The sequence below is a fragment of the Megalops cyprinoides genome, chromosome 2 (genome assembly GCF_013368585.1).
Source record: "Megalops cyprinoides isolate fMegCyp1 chromosome 2, fMegCyp1.pri, whole genome shotgun sequence".
Classification (NCBI taxonomy): Eukaryota; Metazoa; Chordata; class Actinopteri; order Elopiformes; family Megalopidae; genus Megalops; species Megalops cyprinoides.
This window is the reverse complement of record NC_050584.1, coordinates 2,570,118-2,594,659: the sequence shown is the minus strand read 5'-3', so window position 1 is coordinate 2,594,659 and position 24,542 is coordinate 2,570,118. Positions and strand designations below refer to the sequence as shown.

Here is a 24,542-nt window from a genome sequence, read left to right as displayed (position 1 = left end):
AGCTGAAGATGTTCTCTGATCATTCAGTGAGATGCATCTTTGTGGCATGCTTTGGCAGTGGGTGGAAGATACATAATCCCTCCACGCATTAAACCTTGCTTTACCATCACCACCAGCAGGAGGCAAACTGAGATGTGCCCTGTAGTGTTCCTCAGGTGGCAGTGCAACCTTGTCAGTGTAGTCATTACAGGAGTCCTGACCTCACCAGGGGAAGGAGGTGCATTACCACTGATCCCAGGTCAGGCAGATCCCCCTGTGAGGTGTGTCTGTAGTGCTGAACAAACACCACAAATCTTTTCAAAGTTTTATTTCAGAAAAATGATGAGAAAAATGACAGCAGCGCTCTCCCCGCCTCAGTTGGGGATTGGCTCTAAAAAATAAATAAAAGACAGCCAACATGCAGTGCCCTCTGGTTTTTGTAAAGTGCATTACATAACATCACCGAGACCCTTCTGTCCGGGCGAAAATATATCCTGCTAAGTGTCCGTCGCCTTCCAGATTGGCTCGGTAGACAGGAAATCTCAGATTGGCGCGATCCGCTCAAAACGCGGTGAAATAAAACGGCTCAAGGACCCAAGTGCTTCTGTCTCTCACAGCACAAAAGCAGCTCCTGCCTCTGTTCCGAACGTCAGCCTCAGCAGCAAAAACCCTCTTAAAAGGCAGTCTATAAATATGTGCCCTTTGGCCTGCAGAGTTTGTGTTGCCAGGAGAGAGAAGGAGAATGTGTCGTGATGGATTCTCTCCAGGCCAGGCGTGAACTTTCTGTTCTGCTGTAAGGCAGTGTGAGTGCCCCCCCCCACACCCCGCCAAGCCGACACCTCTGCTGTACTGTGTACACCCCCCGTTTCAAAGTACACAGATCAGTGTTGTCAAAAGGCAGATGACCTATAACAGTCCTGCGTTGTGTTCATTCTGCAGGAGGGGTGTAAGCCCCACCCCCGCAGCAGAGCGGACGTCCCGTAAAAGGATGGGAGCCGGTAGGTCTCCCCCCGCCTCTCCTCTCCTCGTTGTCTCATTTCCCAGGCCCCCCTGGGCCCGTCCGTCCACAAAGTCACACCGAGGTGACGGTGCGGACCTTAGCGGACAGCGCCTGCTTGAAGCGCCGTTTCAGGTCCTGCATGTTGGGGGACTTGGGGCGGGGCATGAGCGAGGACCGCCTCTTCTCAGTGCTGATGGGCAGAGGGGGCGGGGCCTGTCTGCCAAGCTCCCTGCAGAGCAGGTGGAAAGCACTGTACACCTCGCTGTAGTTCTCGCTGGCTGAGACCTCGTAGGTGGGACAGCTGAGGGCAGCGGCCAGGCATGGGCCCTGCTGGGGGTCCACCTGCCGCAGGTGCAGCAGGTCCGCCTTGTTGGCCAGCAGGACGACCGGCATGCGGCTGTGTGGGTGCAAGAGCTGCACCTGCTGGTGTAGCTGGCCAATCAGCTCGAAGCTTCGACAGTCTGTCACAGAGTAGACCAGGACCACCGCGTCAGCCCATTGGATGGAGTGGGTCACATGATCCTGGGAGCTGAGTCCATTCCCCGCCACCTGAGAAAGAGAGAGAGATTATGAGGCTGTCTCAGTGCCCCCCTCTCTGCTGTGTGTCCATGCATGAGCCATGTCACACTATTTCAGTATCCAATTCACTCCTCTGAACTCTGAATGGGTTAAAATAGAACCTGACCCAAACGCACAGTTCACAGCCTCAATAGAAACTTCTATTTTAAAACTTTTAAAAACCCCCAACTTCCTTCTAAATTAACCTGCACCCAGCGACCACAAGCAAAACGCGGTGTGTTCAAAGGATGAAAGAGGCACGAATCGGGTCTTTGTCACAGCGGTGCGATAGTGCTGTAATTGTCTCTCTGCAGACGGCGGAGATATACCCACGGGAGGAAGCGGAGAGCGCTGCCTCGCCGCCGTATCGTGTGACCTAGACAGGCGCTCGGAGACACACACACACTTTTCCAGCCGGGAAAAAGTGCCTCTTGGATCAGCGCCAGCGGCGGAAAATGGCTGCGAGCTGGGCTACACTGGGCTCAGCTAAGGGTATTGGGAAGCGGTAATCATGAACGGAACTCCCTCTAATTATTTAATCCACAATAAAATGTCGAATCATTTTAGAATGTTTGCATTGATAAGTCTACGTTTTATAAACATGCCAAAATCGGATGATGGCCTGCGCCTCTCTCTGAATCAAACGGTGGTTACAGCACCCTCGTAAACGCGTAGATACGTGGCCCCTGCAGGCATCGGGGACATCCCACGGGACTAGGTGCCTTATGCGCAAAAACGCAAAGCACCCTGCCTGCACTGAAAGCACCTTCACCCCCGCGACGCGCAAGGACATCACAAACTTTGTGCAAGGAGAGGAACTTACATGAACGCCAGGCGTGTCTTGCACCTGAATCGCCACCTGCTCTCCATCAACCTGGACTTGTCTGGAGTACAGGGTACCTGTTCAATTGAAAAACGCGAGTTAAAATGCATGCCGCCTTTCCCCATGTCGGCACCGCGCCGTGGTATAAAACTCGCCGTAATGGCAGCGGTGAAACACGGACACGTACCCGAATTTCTCTCGTAATCTCCGATGAAGCGCCGCGTGAGGAATCGGACGACAAGCGCTAAAGTGAAAAAATAAAGAATTCACAATCAAAGCAAATAATCGTTACATCAGCTGGGGGACATATTGCTCTGCTTTTTGTAGCGTGTAACAGACATAAAGTTATGCTATGTGTGCATTAAAGCAAACGTATCATTCAATGCGTGTTGTGGATCAGAGGAGTCCAGTTTTTGGCTTTAACTCACCGGTCTTCCCGACGCCGCTGCCGCCGACCACCGCTATTTTGATGACCCTGCCGGTGGGTCTCTCGGGAATCGAGTATTCCGTAATAGTAGACATGTTCTGAATCAGGCGCATCTCGAAAAATTTAGTGTCAGCTTTAATTAAAAAAAGTTTTGGGGTCAGACTCAGGAAATGCGTAGGAAAATACGCATGTAATCCTCTCGGTGTTGAAAGAAAGAGCTCGTCGCCCGAGGTCCTCCCGCTGCTCCTGATGGCACCAACTCTAATGTCTGAAATCCGACTCGACCGAATATATATTAGCAGAGTTGCTGCTCACCGCTGATTGGTTGTTTCCGAGAAAGGGGTGCCCCCCTCCCCCCCGTTGCTTTTCACGTGGAGCCGCAGATAAACACGCCGTGATAAACAGGTGGAGCGCCGAATCCGCAAAAACGGATTTCATGCGGGAAAGAGCGTCAGTGTCGCCCCCGTGGAAAGGATAGAGCTCAAAGCGACCTGAAAAAAAAACAGAATTAAAATATATATTGTGAAGTCATTGCGTAATGCGACCCCGCCCCGCGCCCTTTATTGAGGGTGTTAATGTTGAATTCGCACATTGATAACGAACACGTACTTTTCAGTGAGTGGCGCAAGTATGCGTAAGTCATTACTGCCCACGGACGAGAAACCTGCGAGCCTTGAGTTGTGAGTCAACTGAATACAGAACACACAAATGCACACATATACACAAGCTGTGTAGCGCCTTGTCTTTCTTTCTTTTTTTTTTTTTTTTTGAAGGGAGATCGGCATCGGTAAGGTTGGGGAGGTTATATCTACCTTTATAATAAATATTATCACACCTTCGGACGCTGCAATTCAAGTTCCGCTCTGTTACACAGTCTGTCTGTTGTTTTGCTATAAACACCTCCTTTTTTCAGGGCGAAAATATTCGGGGCTAGGCTTAAAATATTCGGGGCTTTAGCCCCGAATGACCGGACCTAACGACGCCACTGTGCAGAAAATATAACCCACCATCCTCCTCTGCTTTTTTATAAATTACCGACAGGTTGTGGGAATTTCGCTTTACTGTCTGAATTTCTTAAAGCCTGTGGCGTTGTCCCTATATGAGTCTTGTAGTAGCCTACTATAGGTGTCCTGTAGTACACAGAATTTCCAGTTTTCCGATAGTTCTTATTTGAAGCACTATGGTGAAGCGTTGGAAATTATTAATTATACTTGATGACTTAACTGTCTGACAACAGGTATTCTTTTCAGCAGGAGATTAACATGAGGGAGAGGTAAAGGATGGTCTTGGTCGACTCCCGCAAAATAACGGACAATTCATCGGTAGTGACGATCGCGTCAAATCAAAAGAACGGCTTGCGCGCGTCCGGAGGAGAGCGCGCACGGCAAGCATGAACACGTCGTGACATGTTGATCTCGCCGGCAGGAGCGCCATTCACCGCGGCGTCCACGCGTGTTCGTGTCGGTCCACTTGAGTCCCCCGCCACGTGTGGCCCCTTCCAGTTCCGCAGCTCGCGCGTGGATCCCGCTGGCCAAATTCTCCTCATGCCCTGGGGACCTGCTCAGCTGAGGCTGAGTGTGTGTGCACTGTGCAGTCATTTTTACATTTACATTTATTCATTTGGCAGACGCTTTTATCCAAAGCGACTTACATAGGTTACAGTTCTTTACAATGTTATCCATTCATACAGCTGGATATTTACTGAGGCAACTGTGGGTTAAGTACCTTGCCCAAGGGTACAGCAGCAGTGTCCCAGTCATGTTACGTTCTGAACACAGATTGGTCCAATTACAATCTAATAAAATAATGTTTCTGCTGTGTTCTGGAAACAAACTGGTTCTGTGACCACCTAGAAATTCTGTTATAGTTTACACAGAGAGTGGGGTTTGTTCAGGTGTGTGGATTCTGGCTTGGTCTGATAGTGGAGTGGCCTCTCCTCCCTTCTTCCTTTATCTCTTTATATTTCTCTCTCCTCTCCCTTTTTCTTCCCGTTTGCTTCTCTGACTGCCCATGTAGCTACTGTGGATACTGGAGGGCTATGTGTGTGTTCATAATGTAATTAAGGTGGGTACAGCAGAGATGTGTTAGACTCCTGGAGTCCTGCTGTGATGCAGGTCATCTCAGGTTTGGGTTTGAGTCTGTTGCTCCATGGTGGTGGCAGTGGTGGTGGTTGGGGGTGTTCATGTTTAAACATTCAAAGCTTTATCTTGTGTTATACTAAGGAGATTGTTTGAGGGTCACATGTGTTCATCTGATGGCCTGGAGTACCCTACCTCACTTTCACCCTGCTTCACTTTGCCCTACTTTCTCTCTCCCACTCTCTCTCCTTTTCCTTCCTGTTGGCCTTCACTCTCTCTTTCTCTCTCTCTTCATTCTTTCTCACTTCCGAATTTTAATTAATATTCAATTTAAGGTGCTTTATTGGCAGGACAGACAATCTCTGTCTTTCCCTTTCATTCTATCTCTCCCTCTCTTTTCTCTCTAGCTCGCTCTCTCTCTCTCTCTCTCTCTCTCTCCTCGCCACTCCTGTGTCTTGCTCAGGTATTTGGCTGTCACCCGTTCGGTTATTATGGCTTGGAATGTATAACTGAAAAGAGCTGCGATGACAGACACCCTACTTCAGTATGAAATAAAGGCATTTGATTGAGCAGCAGACAGGTCTGCACTTGCCCATGTTGTGGTGGTACCCCACCCCTTTGCTACCGCCGCTGCTGTGTCTCTTTCTGTATGTTTTTGCTTTTATCGCTGAGTATTTTCTTTAAAAGAAGGCCTCTCCAGCTTCAGAGGATTTCTATGAGAAAAATAGCAACATCTGCCGAGCTCAAACTTGATGGAGCTGTTTTACTTCAGTCTGTAATAGTTTTAGTGCTGACTATCTACCTGTCTCCTTTACCTATCCAGGAAGTGGTTAAAACCCAAAGCATCAGTCAGTTTACTGGAAGTGGGTAAGAGCTGACCCAAAGCTACAGTTGGGAGGGTGATGTCTGTTTACTGAACATCATTGCAGTTCTGTTGATGCACTGACCAATAAGGATTTGACTCCTTTTGAAGGTGGATTGTTGAGCGTGAACAGGTGGAACTGACAGGAATGAGCACATATTCCTGATGAGGTGAACAGAAGAATGATCCAGAACCCCAGAAGAGCGAGTTGAAAACAGGCAGCTCACTGCTGGGGCATCAGGCCCTCTCCCCTTGGCTCCTCACACTGCGCCAGGCAGAAACGGCATGTGTATTGGGCTCTGACCCTTCCACCAAGCCACTAAGCATATCTCCTAAACAGAGAGAAATGATTGGACGATCTCCTAAATGGAGAGAAGTCATTGGACGGCAGGAATAAACATCCAATGAAGTGCATGAATGGTGGGATACATGGGGGGGCTCCACAGACAGGAGGAGGAAGTGCTGCACCTCCTGTACACATTCTCCCCTGAGCTGCAACGTTATAACAACGCTCCAATAACACTGCAGCAATGCTGGGAGGCCCTGATTACTCTTATTAAACGCTCAGACAACGTGTGTTTGTTTCTGCGGGGCGACCCTTTTTGTCCACCATCCACACCGATGCAGGAAGCACTGCGCTCCCAGATCGCTGGGCGTGCAGTCTGCCACACACAGGCCTGAGGCAGCCGCCCCGAACCAACCACACACAGGCTTATCGGCACTGCATCCTACGCCTTATTTTACACTTAACAGCGTGACTCATTTTACACTGTTTTGTGTTCCTTACGCTAAAGTGTGATTTACAGCTGATGCCCAGTAAAGTCAAGCTGTAATACACATTCCATTGATGAAAACTGTATTACTGGTGAAGGTTTGTTCGAGGAGCATTTCCCTGTCACCTTCATTCGGTCCTGGTTTGTTTGTGCCTTGAAAAGGCAGAAAGCTGCTGGAAAGAGCCTGTTTGTTTAGTGCTCTGTGCCGCATTAGCATTTCCAAACGGGGCTGGAAATTCCTGCGGCCGCCTTGTGAAAGCTCCGTTCCACTGCAACAAAGGAAGAGGATCTGTTTTTTTTCTCAATGAAATGTAAACACTTAAACGCGTTCGTCCATTTGCATACATCTGCGTGACAGAGGGGGAGAGCCCTGCCACAGCTCCGCATCACAATAGGAGCTCAGGTATGCACTGAGGAATGCGCCAGGGCCTCAGGCCTCTGCCCCCCCCCACCCCCCCAACACCCCCCTACACCCCCCTACACATACACACACACACCCCGATCAGCATGACATCCACACACAGCACACCTAACGTCTGCCTCACTGCACAGACACACAGGGAGAGAGGAGCTTCCCGTTTACTCTGTGTGTGTGAGTGAGAGTGTGTGCGTGTGTGTGTTGTGTCTGCAGGTGTGTGTGTCATGTCTGTGAGTGAGTAAGTGTGTGTGTGTGTGTGTGTGTGTGTGTGTGTGTATGTGTATGCGTGTTTTGTTTTGCTGCTTACTGTAAGCCTTTAAACACTCGGTTTATCCTTTGTGTGAGAGATGCCTGCTGGTGTCCTGGTGCACGTGAGAAGGTTGTGTTGCTGATGGAGATTTCTCTGGAAAAACACTTCTGATAACTGTGGCAACTTCATTCAGTAGCACTTCACCGGAAGTACATTTAAGTAACTTAGCCAGTAATCCCAAAGGACTCTTAATCTCTAAACAAACAGATACACAGGACTGTTCCCTTTCCACAGAAAATAAGAATCTCTCACGTGCAAGGTCATACGAGTACAGTAAATATCAGACTATCAGGTGTCCAAGATTTCTGCAATTGAGTTGAATATTGTATTGGATATTGTATAAAATATAATTATTATAACACTTATCAGGCTGTCAACAAGGTTAGAGTTTAGCTGTGAAGGTGACATTTGCAAAAATGTGGAGTCAAAGGTGATTTTAACCTCAAATTTAGCGTCACAGGTAATCCACTGAAGACCTGCTGCTTCACAGGAAATCCACACCTGAAAGCAAGTCCGGCACACGGAGGTGTGATCAAAGCACCTCTGTGTTACTGTGCTTTTTCACTGAGTATTTCTTCTGACTTTCTCTGGGCCAGAGGTCACCGGTCAGAAAAACACCACCAACCTACCCCCCACCCCCTACACACACACATAACCTCCCAGCATTGATGGTTCCACGTACTCCTGCCTAGGCCAATTTGACCTTTAACCCCCATCAAAGAGGCAGAGGTCACATCCCTGAACCCACAGATAGCCAGAGTCTCCACGCTCACACACACCTGACACACATACCTGTCACAGACTGGGACTGTCTCTGTTTGCCTCACACACCTGTGCAGAGAGCGGGTGGCCTAACACCATCTGTCTACCATCACACACACATACACATACATACACACCCACACACACATACACTTTCTCACGCTCGATTGTTAGATCAGCACAACAGTAGTTTGAGGTCAATGTGTGGTCACTATGAGTGCTTGATTTACAAATGATGACTGCTTCATAGCTGAAGACAGTCTAAGTCATGGAGTGCACTGCGCTTTCACGGTTTCTAATGCAAATGGACCGTCTCTTATGGCTGTTACTGTGTGGGGAGAAGCCCTCACAGGGGGTCAGTCAGATTTCACCCGAGGAATGTTGTTAACTGAAACGCTGAAGTTTAAGTATGTGTTTATGAATAAGACCAGTATCACTGTCTGTCTTTCAATGTACTCAGTTCGGAGAGGGGGGCGGAGCTGGAGCATCTCTTTCTTTAGTGTCCCAGACTGGCAGAGTTGTTTGTTCTTTTAAAAAGATGCTTTGATTCTTTGGGTGAGGTTTTCTCAGCACCTAGGACAAAGAACAACAGCAACTCGGCTTAAATTTCCGTCTGGAGTGACGAAACCTCCGATTTGGAAAACAGAAAAACTGTATCTGTGGGCAGGGGTCAATGGATAATCTTTCTCTCCCTCCCTCTCTCTCTCTCTTTCCCCCCACACTGATCATGGTGTAGCTCGCCCCTGACACCCCCCTGTAGTAAAGGGGCTTGGGGATCAGTGCTGCTAGCTAATTGTGTGGAGTGCACTCTCACATCAAAGGTCAAACGACTCTCCTGTTCTTCAGTGATAGAACTCCCCTAATTTGGCTTTAGTGAGAGGTGCAGTTTAGAGCACCTAGCAAACTGGTGCCAAAAGCCGTAACAGGAGGCTTTGCTTCTGTGTTCAGCTTTAGCTCAGACTGCTCTCTGTGCAGTTATTCCACATTAATATAGAACTGGAAAAGAGTGGAGTAATTTGTGAAAGAAACTACCCCAGGGTGCATGAACTACGCAAACACAAGGACAGTGGCTCTTACCAGGCTAATGCATCCACAGCCAGGGAGCTTTTTAATGCTGCAGAGTGGTATAGGAACTGATATGCATTAATATAAAAGGTATCTCATGGCCTTTGGACAGAAATGATCTGACCAGTGTTGGGCTGGGCAACAGCCAGTGTCCTGCCAAATGGAGCAGAGGGTATTGTGGCTGGGGTTAGGTGTGTTGTGGGTGGAGCAGAGTGGATTGTGGGTGGGGTTAGGTGTGTTGTGGGTGGGGCAGAGTGGATTGTGGGTGGGGTTAGGTATGTTGTGGGTGGAGCAGAGTGGATTGTGGGTGGGGCCAAATTGGCCATAGGTGGAGCTGATGGATTACTGGGGCGGGAAGTGACAGGTGGGTTGTTGGTGGGGCTAAACTTGGGTCTGTACAGACTTGAGTAGACTATGGGCAGAGGTGAAGAGAACGAGATGGTAACTGGAGAGACCAAGGGTGGAGCCAAATGGACAGTGGGCGGAGCAGGAACACACTAGGGGCAGAGCTAAATACATTAGGGGTGGAGCTGGGCACACTAGGGGTGGAGCCAGGCACACTGGGGGCGGGGCTGGCTTTTATCTCAGGTAATTGGCTGCAGAGGGAAGAGGGAAAAACAGTCCCACAGCTGTGAGTGAGGAGGGTGAAAGCACAGGGCCTTTGTGTTGCAGTAAATGGATGCAGAGTGCTGGGATTGCAGACACTTCTCTCAGCAGGAACAGAGTGTACTCCTGAGAGAACATCACAGACGCCAGACCGCAGGGACAGAGTTGCGTCTGCCAAAGGCACACTCCTCAGCCCTCACAGCTGCACACTCGCTTCTCTGATGCCAGATTTACGAGCCCTAACGAGGCCACAGACTCCGGCTTTCTGTGGGGTGGTGAAAGCAGACCTGCCGCAGAACCAGATCTGTGCTGTCACTGGGTGATTCAGAGAGTGGGGAGGCAGGAGGGGGGCAGGAAGGAGGCAGGTGAAATTGGGTCATGGTATTGAGATAACAGCCCAGTCTGCTGCCTCAGTAAGTGGGCAATGTAAACAATTTCATCTTTTGTCATTTGTAATACACCCCCCAAGTCTGTTGTATTCTATGCTGACATCCTCTGCTGTCAGACACACTCACACATGCAGACACTTTCAACTACACACACACTCACACATACGCATACACTCTCAGCTGCACTGCACACGGTCCACGAACATACACACACTCACAGACACACACATACAGTGTCAACTACACACACACATGCACAGATATATAGTGACATTCATAATCACACACACACAGCCCACAGCAGTGTCTCTGTGGGACACAGGTGAACTCAACCTTGTTACCTGATCATTCTCTGCATGAAACACAGTGGGGCCTTTGTTCCACCATTACCATGGTAGCAGTGTGCTCTCATCAGATATCTGTGGTCTCTGTGTACAGGTGAACAAGTCATGGTTTCGGTCAGATCTCTCACACTACACTTCCACAGGGAGGGAAAATGTTTCATCAGTGCAGAGCTGGTGATTGGTCTAGCTCCTTCCTCAGGTTTGTGATTGGTGTAGCTAGTTCCTCAGGTTTGTGATTGGTGTTGCTGCATCCTCAGGTTTGTGATTGGTCTAGCTAGCTCCTCAGGTTTGTGATAGGATGCTACTGTCTAGAAGTGAGGGGAGGCAGGGGTCGGGTGTGGGAGTGATTGTATACAGACAGAGCTCACCATTCCCAGACAGCTCCGCATCACTTCACCCTCTCAGTTAGTGATGGGAATAAAGGGAAGATAGCTTAGCCATCATTCTCCTTTCTTTAGTAGGTTTATCTGCAAAATAATCATATCATATAATGATATGGTATGGATCAGAAATTACTCGTATTGGGAGACCTAATGTCATTCTGCATTTGTGCTTTGGAACATAACCGCCATGAAACAATCCGGGGGGGGGGGGGGGGGGGATTCTTTCTCTCTCTCTTTCTCTCTCTCTCTCTCTCTCTCAGGATCAAACCAGCAACCTTTTAGTTACAACTCCTGCTCCTTAACCACTATGCTACACAAAGTGAGTTTAGGGAAGGCAGTGAAATTTGGCCGCAACAATAAAAAGAACGGCTCTCAAGTACAACTCGGATCCCTTCGCTCGTACCAAAGAGCCGTTCAAAAGACTCGGATCAGTCGCGAACGTAGCATCACTTCTCTCAGTCACTGTTTTTACGCTTGTGGGTCTGTCCGTCTGTCTGAACACTCATCTGCATGTCTGCCTGCCCAGGGCTGTATGCAGTCTTTCCTGCTGTATTGTGACCTGTAATAATGTCCAGAGCGGGCACTGTCTTAGTGCTAAAGCACCAGACTCCTGACACCCAGCTCTCAGAGTGACAGCCCCCACCCCCCGGACTGCAAGAGGTCACTTTGGTGATCTGTTGAGTAATGAAGGTACGGAAGACTTTGTTCTGTGCGGTGGCAGGCTGGAGGGGAAGAGCCAGGAGGGTTTGACCACTCACCTCAGTGAAACAGTTCTGCCAGGAAATGGTCAAACTCCGGCAAATCTGAGGGCAGTTACAGGGAAACGCCACCGCAGAACTCGCAGATGGCTTCCCTCAAACCGCACCGCTGCTGCTCTTTCAACACAACAACCTGACACCACGCCCTCCAGTGCTGCTCAGTGTCACAGGAAAAGCAGCTTTCGGCTCTACAAACACAGAACTCACCCTGCTGTCCATTAACACTGTGCTCAGCTCTCAGTGTTCAGTTGTCTTATCTCTCAAACAGTGACCTGACAAAGACAGTAGAAATGCTTAGCTCCATATTAATGTGAAGAGATAAACACTGTTCCTGCTCACACAACAACAATCACAATTGAACTGAACTGAAACCAGCAACCCCTCTAAGTAGCTCACGTGCTGTGAACATCAGACAAGCAGGACAGGTAAGTCAACACCAAAAAAGAACATAATAATATTTCAGAGATTACTCTCTTCATATCTTCTTTTATCCAGGAATACACGCAGTTTAACTTCTTTAGAACTAATTTCATGACACAACCGCAAGGGTATGAGCACTAACTCTACTACCCTAATGGGAATGGCTGAGCAGAGTCCAGGAAAATCACAGGTGAAAATAAACACTTGACCCATCTCAGGAAAAAAAAACCAAGCGCATAATTGTCGTCCTGTCAAATCAGGAAAATCGCTAACTTCCCCTGCGGCTTGTCGGAACCAAGCACAACAATCAGTGCAGGTGCCTCATTCAGATGAACCGATTTCCAGCTTCCCGTAAACGGCCCATGTTTGCTACATTACATTCCCCTCATTGCTTTCTCTGTGCCTCGGCCTCTGTGATTCATTTAAAGCTGTTCTTTTGCTCTCTGCCGGACATAAATTATGAAATGCCAATGGCAGCATAACACTATTATGTTTTGCACAAAGCAGGACGGCAGTGCAGCATAGTGGTAAGGAGTAGGGGCTCATAACTGAAAGGCTGCTGGTTTGATTCTCTGCTGGCACACTGGAATCATACCCTTGGGCAAGGTACTTAACCCCAATTGTCTCAGAAAATATTCAACTGTATAAATGGATAAGAATTGTATTTGGCTCTGGGTAAGAGCATCTGCTAAATGACAATAATGTAATGTAATGGTGGTGGAATCTGATCCCAGAACCTCCTGCTGTGCTGTAAACAGCTTGGCCTGGTCTTTTCTGCTATCCCTGCTAATGGGCCATTGTGAGATTACCTTTTTTTTTTGAAAGGGGGGGGGGGGGGGGGGTTGGAGGTTGAATGAGCAGAGAGGACAGGGCTTTCTCTGAAGTCCCGCTTCAAAGTGCAGATGGCCCAAGACAAAGACAACTCTGAGATCTTCAGGGGATCAGTGGCATGCAAAATATTTCCCTGAAAAAGACTGTCACACAAAATATCTCCCTGACAGAGAGTGTCACGCAAAATATCTCCATGAGCCTGAGAGACGCATTTCTGCAACACAATAAGTTCCAGGTATCAATTTCTCAGATCAACAAGCAGCATTAGATATGAACAGTCAACAAATTTGTTGTGACCAAATATTCAACTATGCTTAACAAAATATTAAAAAAGGAAGCAGTGAGTGCTGAGAGAATGTGATATGTCATTTCTGGTATGATGACCGAATGTGACTAAATTTAGCAGGTGATCTGGTGTAGTTCAGAGTCACGAGGAGAGAGGTGGACATTTACACTCTTCACAGGGGCTGCACAGATACCCAGGGGATGACACTATATCTCTTCCGTTATTTGGTACAAAAAGCACCGAAATCCCAGTAACCCCCTTGGTGTTCTGAGCTGTGACAAGGCAGTTTCTTGCCAGAGCTCAGAACCAGAGTCAAATTCCTTGTATGTGCAAAAGCATACTTGACCAATGAAGTCTGATAAAAAAGTCTCTGTGGTGAAATTGCGCAGGTGCTGCTGATCTGAATGACCGATGTTTCAAAAAAAAAAACCTTGAGTTTTTTGTAATTCAGAAATGAAAACCAACCACTGCAAACCATATTCCAGGTAACCCATGGAAATGACAAAGTTGATGCCAATCAAGCAGAGAGTTGCTCTATAATGCTGGCAGTGAGAGGGTCCAGAGTGGGGTGCAGCACATCCCCCCTTCATTATCAGCACAAAGACGAGGCGAGACCCCAATGTACCTCGCTGTGAAACCCCAGGCGCCTCATTTATAAAAACGTTGCATAGAAACCATCTTACATTTGATCTAAGATCATTTCTGAAATGTGCGTACGTGCGATTCAGAGACAATGAATGTACACACAAAAAAATGTGCGTACGCCACTCTCCCTGATGCGGAATCTATTAATCACAAATGATCTTGAAATTGTGCGCAGATGAGTGGTGTTAGATCTTCGCCTTGTAAACGTCCCCTAATTAAATGCCCCCAAACCTCACCCCAGAGGATGACAGAATAGCTGCTATCATTGGAGAGAGTGCTGTTGTTGGCGTCTATGTGGAAGGTGACACGGATCTTTTGACTGATGCAGCTTCAGGAAGTACGCTGGCATGTGGTTAAAACCAAGTAAAGTTTAGTATAAATAATGAAACTTGCAAGTTGCAACATTTTTGTAGTTGTGCAATTTTATTAATGCAGATGACGAACCAATCCAGCGAAAAGCGGTCCCTGGAAGACCGGTCTCCCAAACAGCAGCAGCAGCGAGAGTGACCACTCTCACACAGGAGGAATCTCCCCGGCCCTCGCCAGCATCCACCTCAGGCTATCCCAGTCAGGGGAGGGTAATATCTGAGGCTGTCCTACGGTCACAAAGAGGTCTTATTCATTCAGTTGGTGAAGTAGTTGCCGAACTTAGGCAGATGCGACAGGCTCTGGTTCGGTTCGGTTCCAGACTCTGTCGGCTCGTGTAGACTACATGAGTAAACGGTGTGTGAATAAGATATTTTGGAAAAAAGTACATTTTTAACATGTGAATAAACATTTTTAACATTTTTAACATGTGAATCAACTGCTGTCTTCTCATGAGCGCAGTGTCATGTGTATTCCAGTCAGCGGGTAGCGGAGGGGGATCTTCTACATCCATGTACATTTCATCTTCTCGCATCCCAAGCCCATGGCTCACAGAGATATTGTGAAGCACACAACATCCCATGTTGGGCTCATACAGCAGTTTCTCTCCTGATGGATCCAGACACCGCCACCTTCCCTTTAACATCCCAATAGTGCGCTCCACAACTGACCGCGCGCGGGCATGAGCCATGTTAAAGTGGGCTTCTTCGGCTGTCTGTGAGTGCGCTAGGGGGGTGAGAAGCCATGGCTTCAGAGGATAACCTCAGTCACCTGATTGTGTAGCGATAATTATTTTATACACATTAAAAAAGCAAAAAAGCAGCAAAGTACAAAGAAAAAAGTGATTTACCTAGAAGCCAACCGTCTTCGCCTGCTCCAGCCTCTAGACAATTCCCCACACTGCAATTGCACACAATGAAGGAGTCGTGCGTCGACCCTAGCCATCTGGCAACGGCATTTAGAATTGCCATATGGGCATTGCAAATGAGTTGCACATTAATTGAGTGGTAATTCTTCCTGTTAACATATATATACTCATTTGCATGGGGCTCCTGTACGGCAATGTGAGTGCAGTCTGTTGCACCTATGACGTTGGTGAATCCTGTTGTGCGCACAAAACCCTCTTTCACATTCTGCTGCTCCTTGGCAGTGTAAGGAAACTTTATGTACTGGGGGGACAAATGATTGATGCCTCGAGGTACAGCTGGCATAATTCTACTAACCGATGGCTGGAATATGCTTGACCAGTCACCAATTTCTCTTTGAAATGTTCCTGGAGCCAGGAACCCAAGGACCGATAACAATCACACCTCAACGGGTATGGCCTGGTTGCAGTTGGTGCATCTCTGTAAATTCTGGGCACAAAGCTCTAATAGCAGTACCTGCTTATCAGCCATTCGTCATCATGTGCAAAGAAGTCTCCCCGATCTCTAAAAATTTGTTCCCTTCTTATTGCCATATGTATATTAAATACATTTCCTCCAAGGATGTGTCAATTATGCTAATAGGGGTAGTTCTGGAAAACCAATGTGTGTTTTTGTTTCGTTTTCCACAAGTAGCCTAGCTTATGTTGTTTTATTAATAACTTTATTGTGCAAACCATTACATATAGCCTAAGCAATGTGTTCAATCTGGCAATACAACTACAACAGCATCTAGTACTACACATAACAATAATAATAATAATGAGGAAACAATTAGGCAGCAGACGACATGTTGGCGCTCTTAGATTTCCAAATACCTGCAGTACTCCCAACATTGCCACAAGGAAATGTGCGTATGCCAAGTTGGAACCTGACGTGGAGCAAAGTAGTTTTCCCACATCAAAGACCGTTTTTATAAATCTGAACTTTGGCGTGGATTTGAGCGTACGCATATTCTAAGATCAAATCTGTGCGTTTTATGAGGTCCCAGCTCTTCAGGCAAACTGGGTTTGCTCTGTGGCTGCCTTCAGCACACTGAAAGCAAATGGGTCTGTATCTTTTCCCTGGCTAATGGTGCTATAATCAGTAAAAAAACAGCTTGCAGTATTGCTGGGCACTGCTCGGTCAAGAATGAAGCATTCCTCTTACTAATCCCCCCCACGCTTTACTGGAACTGTCTGCATGTATAATTACACCCAGACATTCCAAACCCAAACCTGAGAAAAACCTTTGATGTTGTCCAGATGCAGATACCCGGGAGAAAACAGCTTTCCAGTCAAAAACAAACTGGCTCTTTGAGCCAGAGCCAATCAGCCAGTTCCTGAGTGAAAAGGGCGGCCGAATTCAACCTTCAAAAGCTGCAATTCACATCCATGGGACAGAGCCTACCTCTTACCCCTCATCTGAGAATAAACTCCTCTGCCCTTCAGCCAAAGCCAGTCTATATCCGAAGCCAGTCAGATCACCAGTAACAGGATGTGATCACAGGATTGTGATAGAGGCACAACATACCCTCTGTGCTGCAGTGAAAAGCTTACACATCGAGTTAAACATTTCATCCTGAGACGATGCACATTTCTTTGCCATTTTGAATTTCCAGTACTGGGCTGGTTACTCTAACAGTCTGTGACGTAGCTGCGTTCATATACACACTTACACGACTGTCAGTCCCTCAAGGTCACATCTGCCAACACACTTAACATTTAAAGGTGACTTCGGCATTTGCACACCTTTATGCTCAGGTCTGCTCACAGTGACTAACATTTCCCCAACCTCGACTGAGGCTCCGCCCCCCGATATTCCCCAGAGCAAGCACCCTCATCAGCCAGTAGCGTTTCAGTATCTCCTGGAGAATCACTTCTTTATTAATGTTATTTACCAAGGTCACACTTAATTAACTGTATGTACAAACTAAATGGCCCTTTGGAGTATTTAAGGCTTCTAGCCGCCTCTTCAGGAAAATCAGTGAAGTGACCTCTGAGTGGGAGGTGTGGCCGTGACCCATGAGATTCCACACAACAGAGTATAAACAATGCCTGTTCAGCCAGTACTTTTATTAGTGTCTACAGCAGCTTCATTTTAATATTCATCTTTACAGAAACTTCACATTTATCTTCAGAGCAATATCATATTGCTTTATCTTGACAGCGTCGGTCACACACAGCACCTGTGGGGTGAAGGCAATGTTACTCATTTATTCATTTAATCAGAGGTTGACACCATCAGCACAGATTCATCACCTGACAAGACTAACGGCACTGACTCAATAACCCTTCAGGTGCCAGTCCCCACCTGCTCACCATCCAGTGATCTCTCTGCCTCTCTGACTAAACTCAATGCATGCTCCCATTCAAATACATAAGCAGAAATTTATCCAAAAATAGTGTTCCCCACGACAGGATCCGGAACAGGGATAGGGCCTCTGTCCCGGGTTTTAGTGAGGGTTGCTCTACCCCCCTGTGATGGCCACTCAAAACACTGAAAGCCTTGAATGGGCAAAGCGTAAAGGGGATGTGAACTCAAGCATTTGAGCCCAGCTCACCTTCAGCAGCTCAGAGCCTGGTTTCACCCCTCTGATCCGAACACCATCGTCCCTTACTGCTCACCTGCAGATACACACAAAGCAACCGTTCCTAAACAGGACAGACACTTACCGACCAACAGTCAGTGAAAACCTCTCACCCAAACTTTACTAGGATTTTTTCATACATCCTTTGAGAAATGAACATGAGACACATATCAAGGAGAAGACTGATTAAGCTATGGCTGTTTCTCACGACAGGATCCAAAGCAAGGGTTTGTCCTGTGCTTCAGGTTTAAGTGAGACATGCTCTACCCCCCTGTGTTAGCCATTTAAAACACAGCAGTCTTAAATGGGCAAGAAAGGGGAACACACCGAGATTCAAAGCGGAGTACCTGTTGGAGCCTGGGTGGATTCTGGGGGTCAACTTAATCATCTCCCTTCAGGCGGCTCCTGGAACAGAACAGATTGCATATGCATTAGTTTTAATGCAACCAATACTAAACCGCACATTCAAAAGACTTGTGTAAAATGCCAGTTAAACTAAGCCAGCTGAGGGTCACTACACCATTCCTGGAACAGCCTGTCTGGGTCAAATGAAGATGGTAATGACCCTTCCAATCCCCCTCGTCCAGCCTGACAGGGCTGAACACTCATCACTGACAAACTTCCCACATTAGATTCTAAAAGCTGCTCCAGTGTTAATCTACCAGGAGTGGAGCGGGAATGGACTCTCCCACAATGACCCATGACCTACAACCCCCCCCACCAAATTCAACCTCTGGCCAACAGGAGAGCGAGGCTTCATGAAGCCTGTGACTGGTGGAGATGCCATGTGCTGTCAATCTCATAATATCCACCAACCAAGAGACTTATCAATCCCGCAGCAAAAAGAAACTGGTTAGAACTGGAGTCACTGTACACATGGGCGTTACACATTTTGGGGGTCACACAGCTACACTTTGATAGAATAAACCACCAGTTCACACATCAGACTGCCCTCGGACCACAGGTTCCGTCTCCATGATGCATGCAAACTTCAGAAACCCATTCCAACTCTCAGGGACTCTGAAGAGAGAAAGCTATGGCTGTTTCTCACGACAGGATCCAAAGCAAGGGTTCGTCCTGTGCTTCAGGTTTAAGTGAGACATGCTCTACCCCCCTGTGTTAGCCATTTAAAACACAGCAGTCTTAAATGGGCAAGAAAGGGGAACACACAGATTCACAGCATCACAGTGGGGTACCTGGGGTACCCAGGTAGATTCTGAGGATCATCTTAACCATCTCCCTTCAGGCGGCCGCTGGCACCAGAGGAGTTCACGTATTAGTTTATTCATTTAGCAGATGCTCTGATCCAGAGCGACTTCCAGCACAATAGACCAGAAGTGTATCAATCCAAGTTGAATGAGCAGCAGTGTCAGACCTGGCTAACTCTCCTAGACCAGTGAGTGAGACAATAACACCATTCCAAGCCCTACCACAACTTGTGCTAACCTGACTAGACAGCCTACAAACTAAGGGAAGCCAAGTACACACACTACCATACATTGCAAAGTAGCTGCATACATTGACCACTATATCTCGAAAACTAGCTAAATAGACTGGGAGTGCTCTGAAGACGAACCTATTAATTTAAAAAACTGGCCGGCAAGCAAACCAGTTTGCTACTTCAGAATCATGTCTTACCATCATATCTAGGGATGGGATAATACAGTTCTCTCATGATTCGGTTCGATATACAATATCAAGGTTCACGATTCAATATCACCACAATTCGATAGAGCCTAATAACAGTTCAGTGACAAAGTATAAATATTCAGAATTGATACTTTATTTTGTGTTTTGCATGGCTAAAAAATGTAAGTATCATAAATACAACAAATAAATATTTACTTGTAATTTTTGTTGTATCTAAACATTCAATAATAGTTGTCTACATTTAGGCTGATCCAGTGGATGGAAACCAGTATCTCTCAAGTATCCACAAAGATAAAATTGCCCCAAAAAATATAAGCTTGCAGAGACCGCTGCTATAACACAATTGGCAGCTTTGATTGTTACATAATGTGTAAACAATATGGAAACGTGACATTACAGAAAACAGCAGAGAAAAGGCGACAGGAGAGGAGATGCAAGAGCAGAAGAAGCCTAAGGTTAGAATTCACACCAGGGGGTCCAGCAGTCCCACAGAGCCTGAATTTTGTATGTTCAACTGGAAGCTCACACTCACACATTGTATGTGCATGCATATCAGGGTTTTGTTCACATTTGCAATTAAAAATTATTTTGTGCGAAATTAAATACTGATCCACTGGCACCCTTGCGATCAGTCTCTGTAAGCACCAAATTCATGTTGTTTAATATCAAAATATACACATTTATTAAAATAAGTACTTGCATGTAATTTGAATATAGTGTTCCTAAGTAACAGTGCTTATGGAGACTGCCGTGTTGCATGTTGTGACGGGGGAGCCATCTTGTGAGGAACACGCACAAGTGTTTACCTGTGCCTGCTACGGTGGTTACTAGGGCTGTGCGATATGACGATTTATATCGTGTGATGATAGAAAAAACGTCTATCGTTTCATATTATGCTCTATTGTTTATTTCGTTGTCGCAAATCGCATACTTTACAGTAATATTTTTCGTCATTTGGACGACGCTTTGCGTTCTTCCACACGGCACGGATGCAGGCAGAAAATGTGCATGAGGGCAACACAAACATGGAGAGAGAACGTGACAGAACTATAGTTGGAAAGTGTTTTCCATTTACCTTTTTATATTTTCTACATTAATATTTTATATTTTGTTACATGCTTAACCCTTTCGCAGGCGCGCTTGTTACATGTTTTCGTTTTTTTTTTCGTTTTTCGTATTTTTCAGTAAGCATTTGCTATATTTTTAACGTTAACTCGCCGTTTCCTCAAAGCCTAAGTTAGCTAGAATTTTTTCCAATCTAGTGTTTTAATCGCACCGGTTTTAGCATACGTGCTAAACGGCTAATCACACCAGTGTGACCTTACCGGCGAAAGGGTTAATTGAAAATTTGCGCAAAGGTTCTAAATAAAAGGAGAATAATCAAGTACCTTTTGTTTGTCGAGGATATAATTCAAAATGTAATAAGAAATAGGCCTTTCCATGTGATCATTTTATATAAACTATTGATTAATCGAATTTACAGAAAATGTGCTATATCGTAATATGTATCGTTATAGGGATATGAAATTACCTATATCGGGATGAGAATTTGGACATATCGTGCAGCCCTAGTGGTTACCTGCATACCTTTTGTTTTGTCTGGCTAAAAAGTTGTTTAAATCGTTCATATCTGATGGAGAAGGGGAAAGAAAAGGGACCCTACCAGAGAAATCAAATCGCGATGCCAAGCAACGGTATTTGGACAAACTAATAACGATAAATAATATAGATCCATATGACTTGGCAGCCTAAGACTGGATTTACAGACCCCTACGCACTACCTCCACTCACATACCCGGACATTGTAAATTATCTCGTTTTTGGACTGAGTGCATACACTTTGCGTGAGTTTTAAAGTTATAAATCCCTAGATGTTTTGCAGTGGCTAATTCACAAGCCGGCAAACTGCGAGAGCATAGTCATAGCTACTCGCAAAGGTAAGGTGGCACTCCTCTTTTTGGCCCAATTATTAAACCAAACAAAATACAACACTTTCAAAAATATTAAGCAATGTGATTGTTTTATTGAGTCATAGGCAGTGGGCTTGATCAGCATTATTAATAAAAAATGTTGGTTTACATGGTAATGCAACGTAGCAAATTTGCCGGTATTTTCTGTTTTGTTTACAGTGGAGCTGCACGGTTCTTACCCTGTCGAATTACAGGTTTAAGGAAGAAACAAGTAAAGCATAACTTTATTAGGGGCCAAGCACCGAAGGTGCTGAGGTACTAATTGTTTTCGTATGTCGTCTTCTTAATATTATTACTATTATTGATAATAATAATAATAATAATAATAATATTACTATACATCTACCATGGGAGTCTAAGGCAGCCCATAGATCCGATCGTAAGCTTTTTGTGAAATTTGCCACACTCACAGGACAGGCCCAGCTGTCCACTCACCAGTTTTGGGGTCAGCAAATCAAGCCATTTAGCGCCACCATCAGGTCAAAGTTCAGCTAACATTTTTGGCCGTAACTCCTGACCCAGTTGGAATTTTCTCAAAATTCTTTTTTACCTAGATTCCTTAGGTCAAGCCAAGTCCAACGCACCCACTGCCGCCAAAGTCCGCCATATTGGATTTTCCGCCATTTTGCAACAATGAAGAGATTTTTTTTTTTTTTTTTTTTGCGAATGGACAACGAGACAAGTGAACTTGACATATGCAGGTAAAGCTCTACTTGCACTAACTACTTACTAGCGCATCATTGGGCAAGATTAGGGTACAGTACAAATTAGCAAATATCGCTTTATCATTTTCTGACTTTTTCTGACAAAAATGATCATAATATTTTTGGATCACGATATACCGAATTTAGATTTATTGTCCCATCCCTAATCATATCTATCGCTCACCGCTTACATTAGTCAGACATCTAAGGACTACCAAGACCACGTGTCCGATTCCCACGTGTTCACCTCTCGACCAGCTAACTAGATCACAGCTTAAATTTACGCAGAGAACGTGGCGATGTTAACCAGCTAGTGAAATGTCCAGCAATCCAGTAAGGTTTGCATAGCCCAGTAAACTAATTATAGCGCAGCGTAGATAATTAAAGCCAACACAACTTTGGATGTTCGACTGCAAACCCCGGTACTACCGAGCATTCCGTGGCCGCTCCAAAATGGACTAAAAGTCTTTTAGTTTACCAACGTCACGCATTTACGCAAATTAAGGAGGAATAAACGCAATAAATGCACTCTGAACATAAGTAAAAAGGTACGTACATAATTTTACATGAGTCCACTGCACACGTCCCAGCTGGTCAAGCGACCACAACGCACGTCTTCATCCTCCGGCTGCCATGCTGAAAAGGCAATTTCGTTGTCGAGGAGAATTCTGGGAAATAGTGGCGAGGGGCGGAAACCCGCCCTCTTAAAGGCACAGGCAACGTCCTCTCACACACAGACTGATCAGAGTCAGTCAGTCAGAGACTGATCAACACCTGACACAGTGCATAGTTTAACAGCGTGGAACTGCTGCTGTGCGATGCATGAATCTAAAATTTTTAATCAGATTTTATTTCATATAATTCACATTCTGAAGAGGGATTGTCATTTTAACACAGTTATAGCAAATATAGGCCTAATACAAGACAGAAAGAGAAATATGAGCAAATATAATTTATGGAATTCAAGAAAGACAGTGGTCTTCAGACGATGTGCTGATGTAACACCTCACGTACTACCATGCAATTTTGAAATCCAACACAATTATTCTTGTACATGTATCTGTTTGTACTCTGAGTTACCATTTCCTTGCCATTTTGCATTGATATTTATGCAAGGTCTATTTTTATTTTAGCATGGGTGTTCAGCAGCTAGAGTCCTCCAGCTTTATTTTGTCTCAAAATATCTGAATGTGGTGTCACACAATAATCGATTTCACTGACAGAACAAAACAGACATCTCCATAGAAACACTTTAATTTATATTCTAGTATTGTTACAGTTGCCTGCAGGGAACCCACTGAAACACTTGTGTTTTTATGCAATTTGAAATGGCATTTTCAAGAGTGTCTGGATAATTATGAATGGAGAATCCATAGTGTTGGTGGAAAATATCACTCAGAGAAAAATATCTCACAGCAGAAAACAGGGGTGAAACACAGTGTCTACAGCTGTCCATGGCTATCATTGCATTAAATTATTGGTATTTAGCAGACACTGTTATCCAGAGCAACTTACATATGTTACAGTTTTATATGTTATCCATTTATACTGCTGATTATTTACTGAAGCAACTCTGGGTTAAATATCATGCCAAAGCTCAGCGGTGCCATAGCAGGGAATTGAACCTACAACCTTTCGGTTACAAGCCCTGCTCCTTATCACTGTGCTACGCTGATACCAGTAGTTCTATCAGAAACATGTTAGGAAAGTGATTAAGACCCAAAAAAGTCAAGGCATCATCAGAGCATTATGATGCGGGCCAGTGCTGAAAGTCCCCTGCCGTGTTTTCAAACGCCGCAGTGCGTGACACATTGCTGAAGTGCATCACTTTGGAGGCAGATGGAGCACAAAAAGACAATAAGGATGCAAGGAACCATTGGAGGGTTTGGCTACTGGGCTGATTACAATAACATGGGCAAAGAGGCAAGGGGTTAACGCCTGTGCGCTGTCAACTGAACGCTGGTCTGCATTTTACACCACAGGTACAGCGTATAAGCCGCTGATGAAAGAAATGTTGCTGGTAATGTGTTTGCTCCAATAAAAACATAAAGAGCCCTTTTAAACAGAACACCCATTATTTAACAGTGTCAAAATCCATTAAATGTAAACAATCACAATTAACTTCAGTAAGAACTTGTATTATTACTCTGACAGACATGTTACATGTGAAAAGATGAATGGCTTACCTAAAAAACACAACATAAAACATTAAAAGGACTGTTTGAAACGCACTCTTGCAAAGACCACTGTCGACAGTTACTTGCGTTAAATCATTTTGCTCATCACCAGCTCCCAAAACTTTGTTTTCACCGTTACACTTTCTTATTAATTTAACTCTGATCTCCAGAACACATTCAAACCTTTGGGACAGGGTTATGATGAGGGCGCGTATTTGTCATTGCCCGCAAATATGCGTGCTGAGCTTCGTTACTCTTCGCTGCTGAAACGTACCCGACTCCATCCCCCTTCCCATGAACGCCCAACTTCCATTACTGCCCAGGGACCACGTGATTGGTCAGAATTCAGCTTCCCAGTCCACGTAGAGTCTCTCATTGGTTTATTAACCTGTCGATCAAAGTAGGAGCGCTGCGCTGACATAAAGTATTGGCTCTTCCTGCCCAGGTGGGCGGGATGTGTATTTCC

General features: G+C 45.8%; 1 protein-coding gene, 1 long non-coding RNA gene and 3 other non-coding genes across 5 annotated transcripts; all 5 read right to left on the bottom strand.

Annotated features, from left to right (window-relative positions):
* Window positions 1-997: 997 nt before the first annotated feature.
* rasl11b (RAS-like, family 11, member B) lies at window positions 998-2,936 on the bottom strand. Its single transcript, XM_036522601.1, has 4 exons — window positions 2,789-2,936; window positions 2,548-2,604; window positions 2,361-2,437; window positions 998-1,528 (listed from the first exon to the last, which is right to left on the bottom strand). The coding sequence occupies exons 1-4, from the start codon at window positions 2,898-2,900 to the stop codon at window positions 1,052-1,054; spliced, it is 723 nt and encodes a 240-aa protein (XP_036378494.1). The 5' UTR covers window positions 2,901-2,936; the 3' UTR covers window positions 998-1,051.
* A 14,103-nt stretch (window positions 2,937-17,039) lies between these two features.
* Window positions 17,040-22,530, bottom strand: LOC118773404. Its single transcript, XR_005004729.1, has 4 exons — window positions 22,456-22,530; window positions 17,923-17,980; window positions 17,549-17,612; window positions 17,040-17,173 (listed from the first exon to the last, which is right to left on the bottom strand). It is a non-coding gene; the product is annotated as an uncharacterized LOC118773404 (long non-coding RNA).
* On the bottom strand, window positions 17,388-17,505 carry LOC118773870. Its single transcript, XR_005004780.1, has one exon. It is a non-coding gene; the product is annotated as a small nucleolar RNA SNORA26 (small nucleolar RNA).
* On the bottom strand, window positions 17,771-17,887 carry LOC118773868. The gene has a single exon (XR_005004778.1). It is a non-coding gene; the product is annotated as a small nucleolar RNA SNORA26 (small nucleolar RNA).
* LOC118773869 lies at window positions 18,614-18,730 on the bottom strand. The gene has a single exon (XR_005004779.1). It is a non-coding gene; the product is annotated as a small nucleolar RNA SNORA26 (small nucleolar RNA).
* Window positions 22,531-24,542: the final 2,012 nt, after the last annotated feature.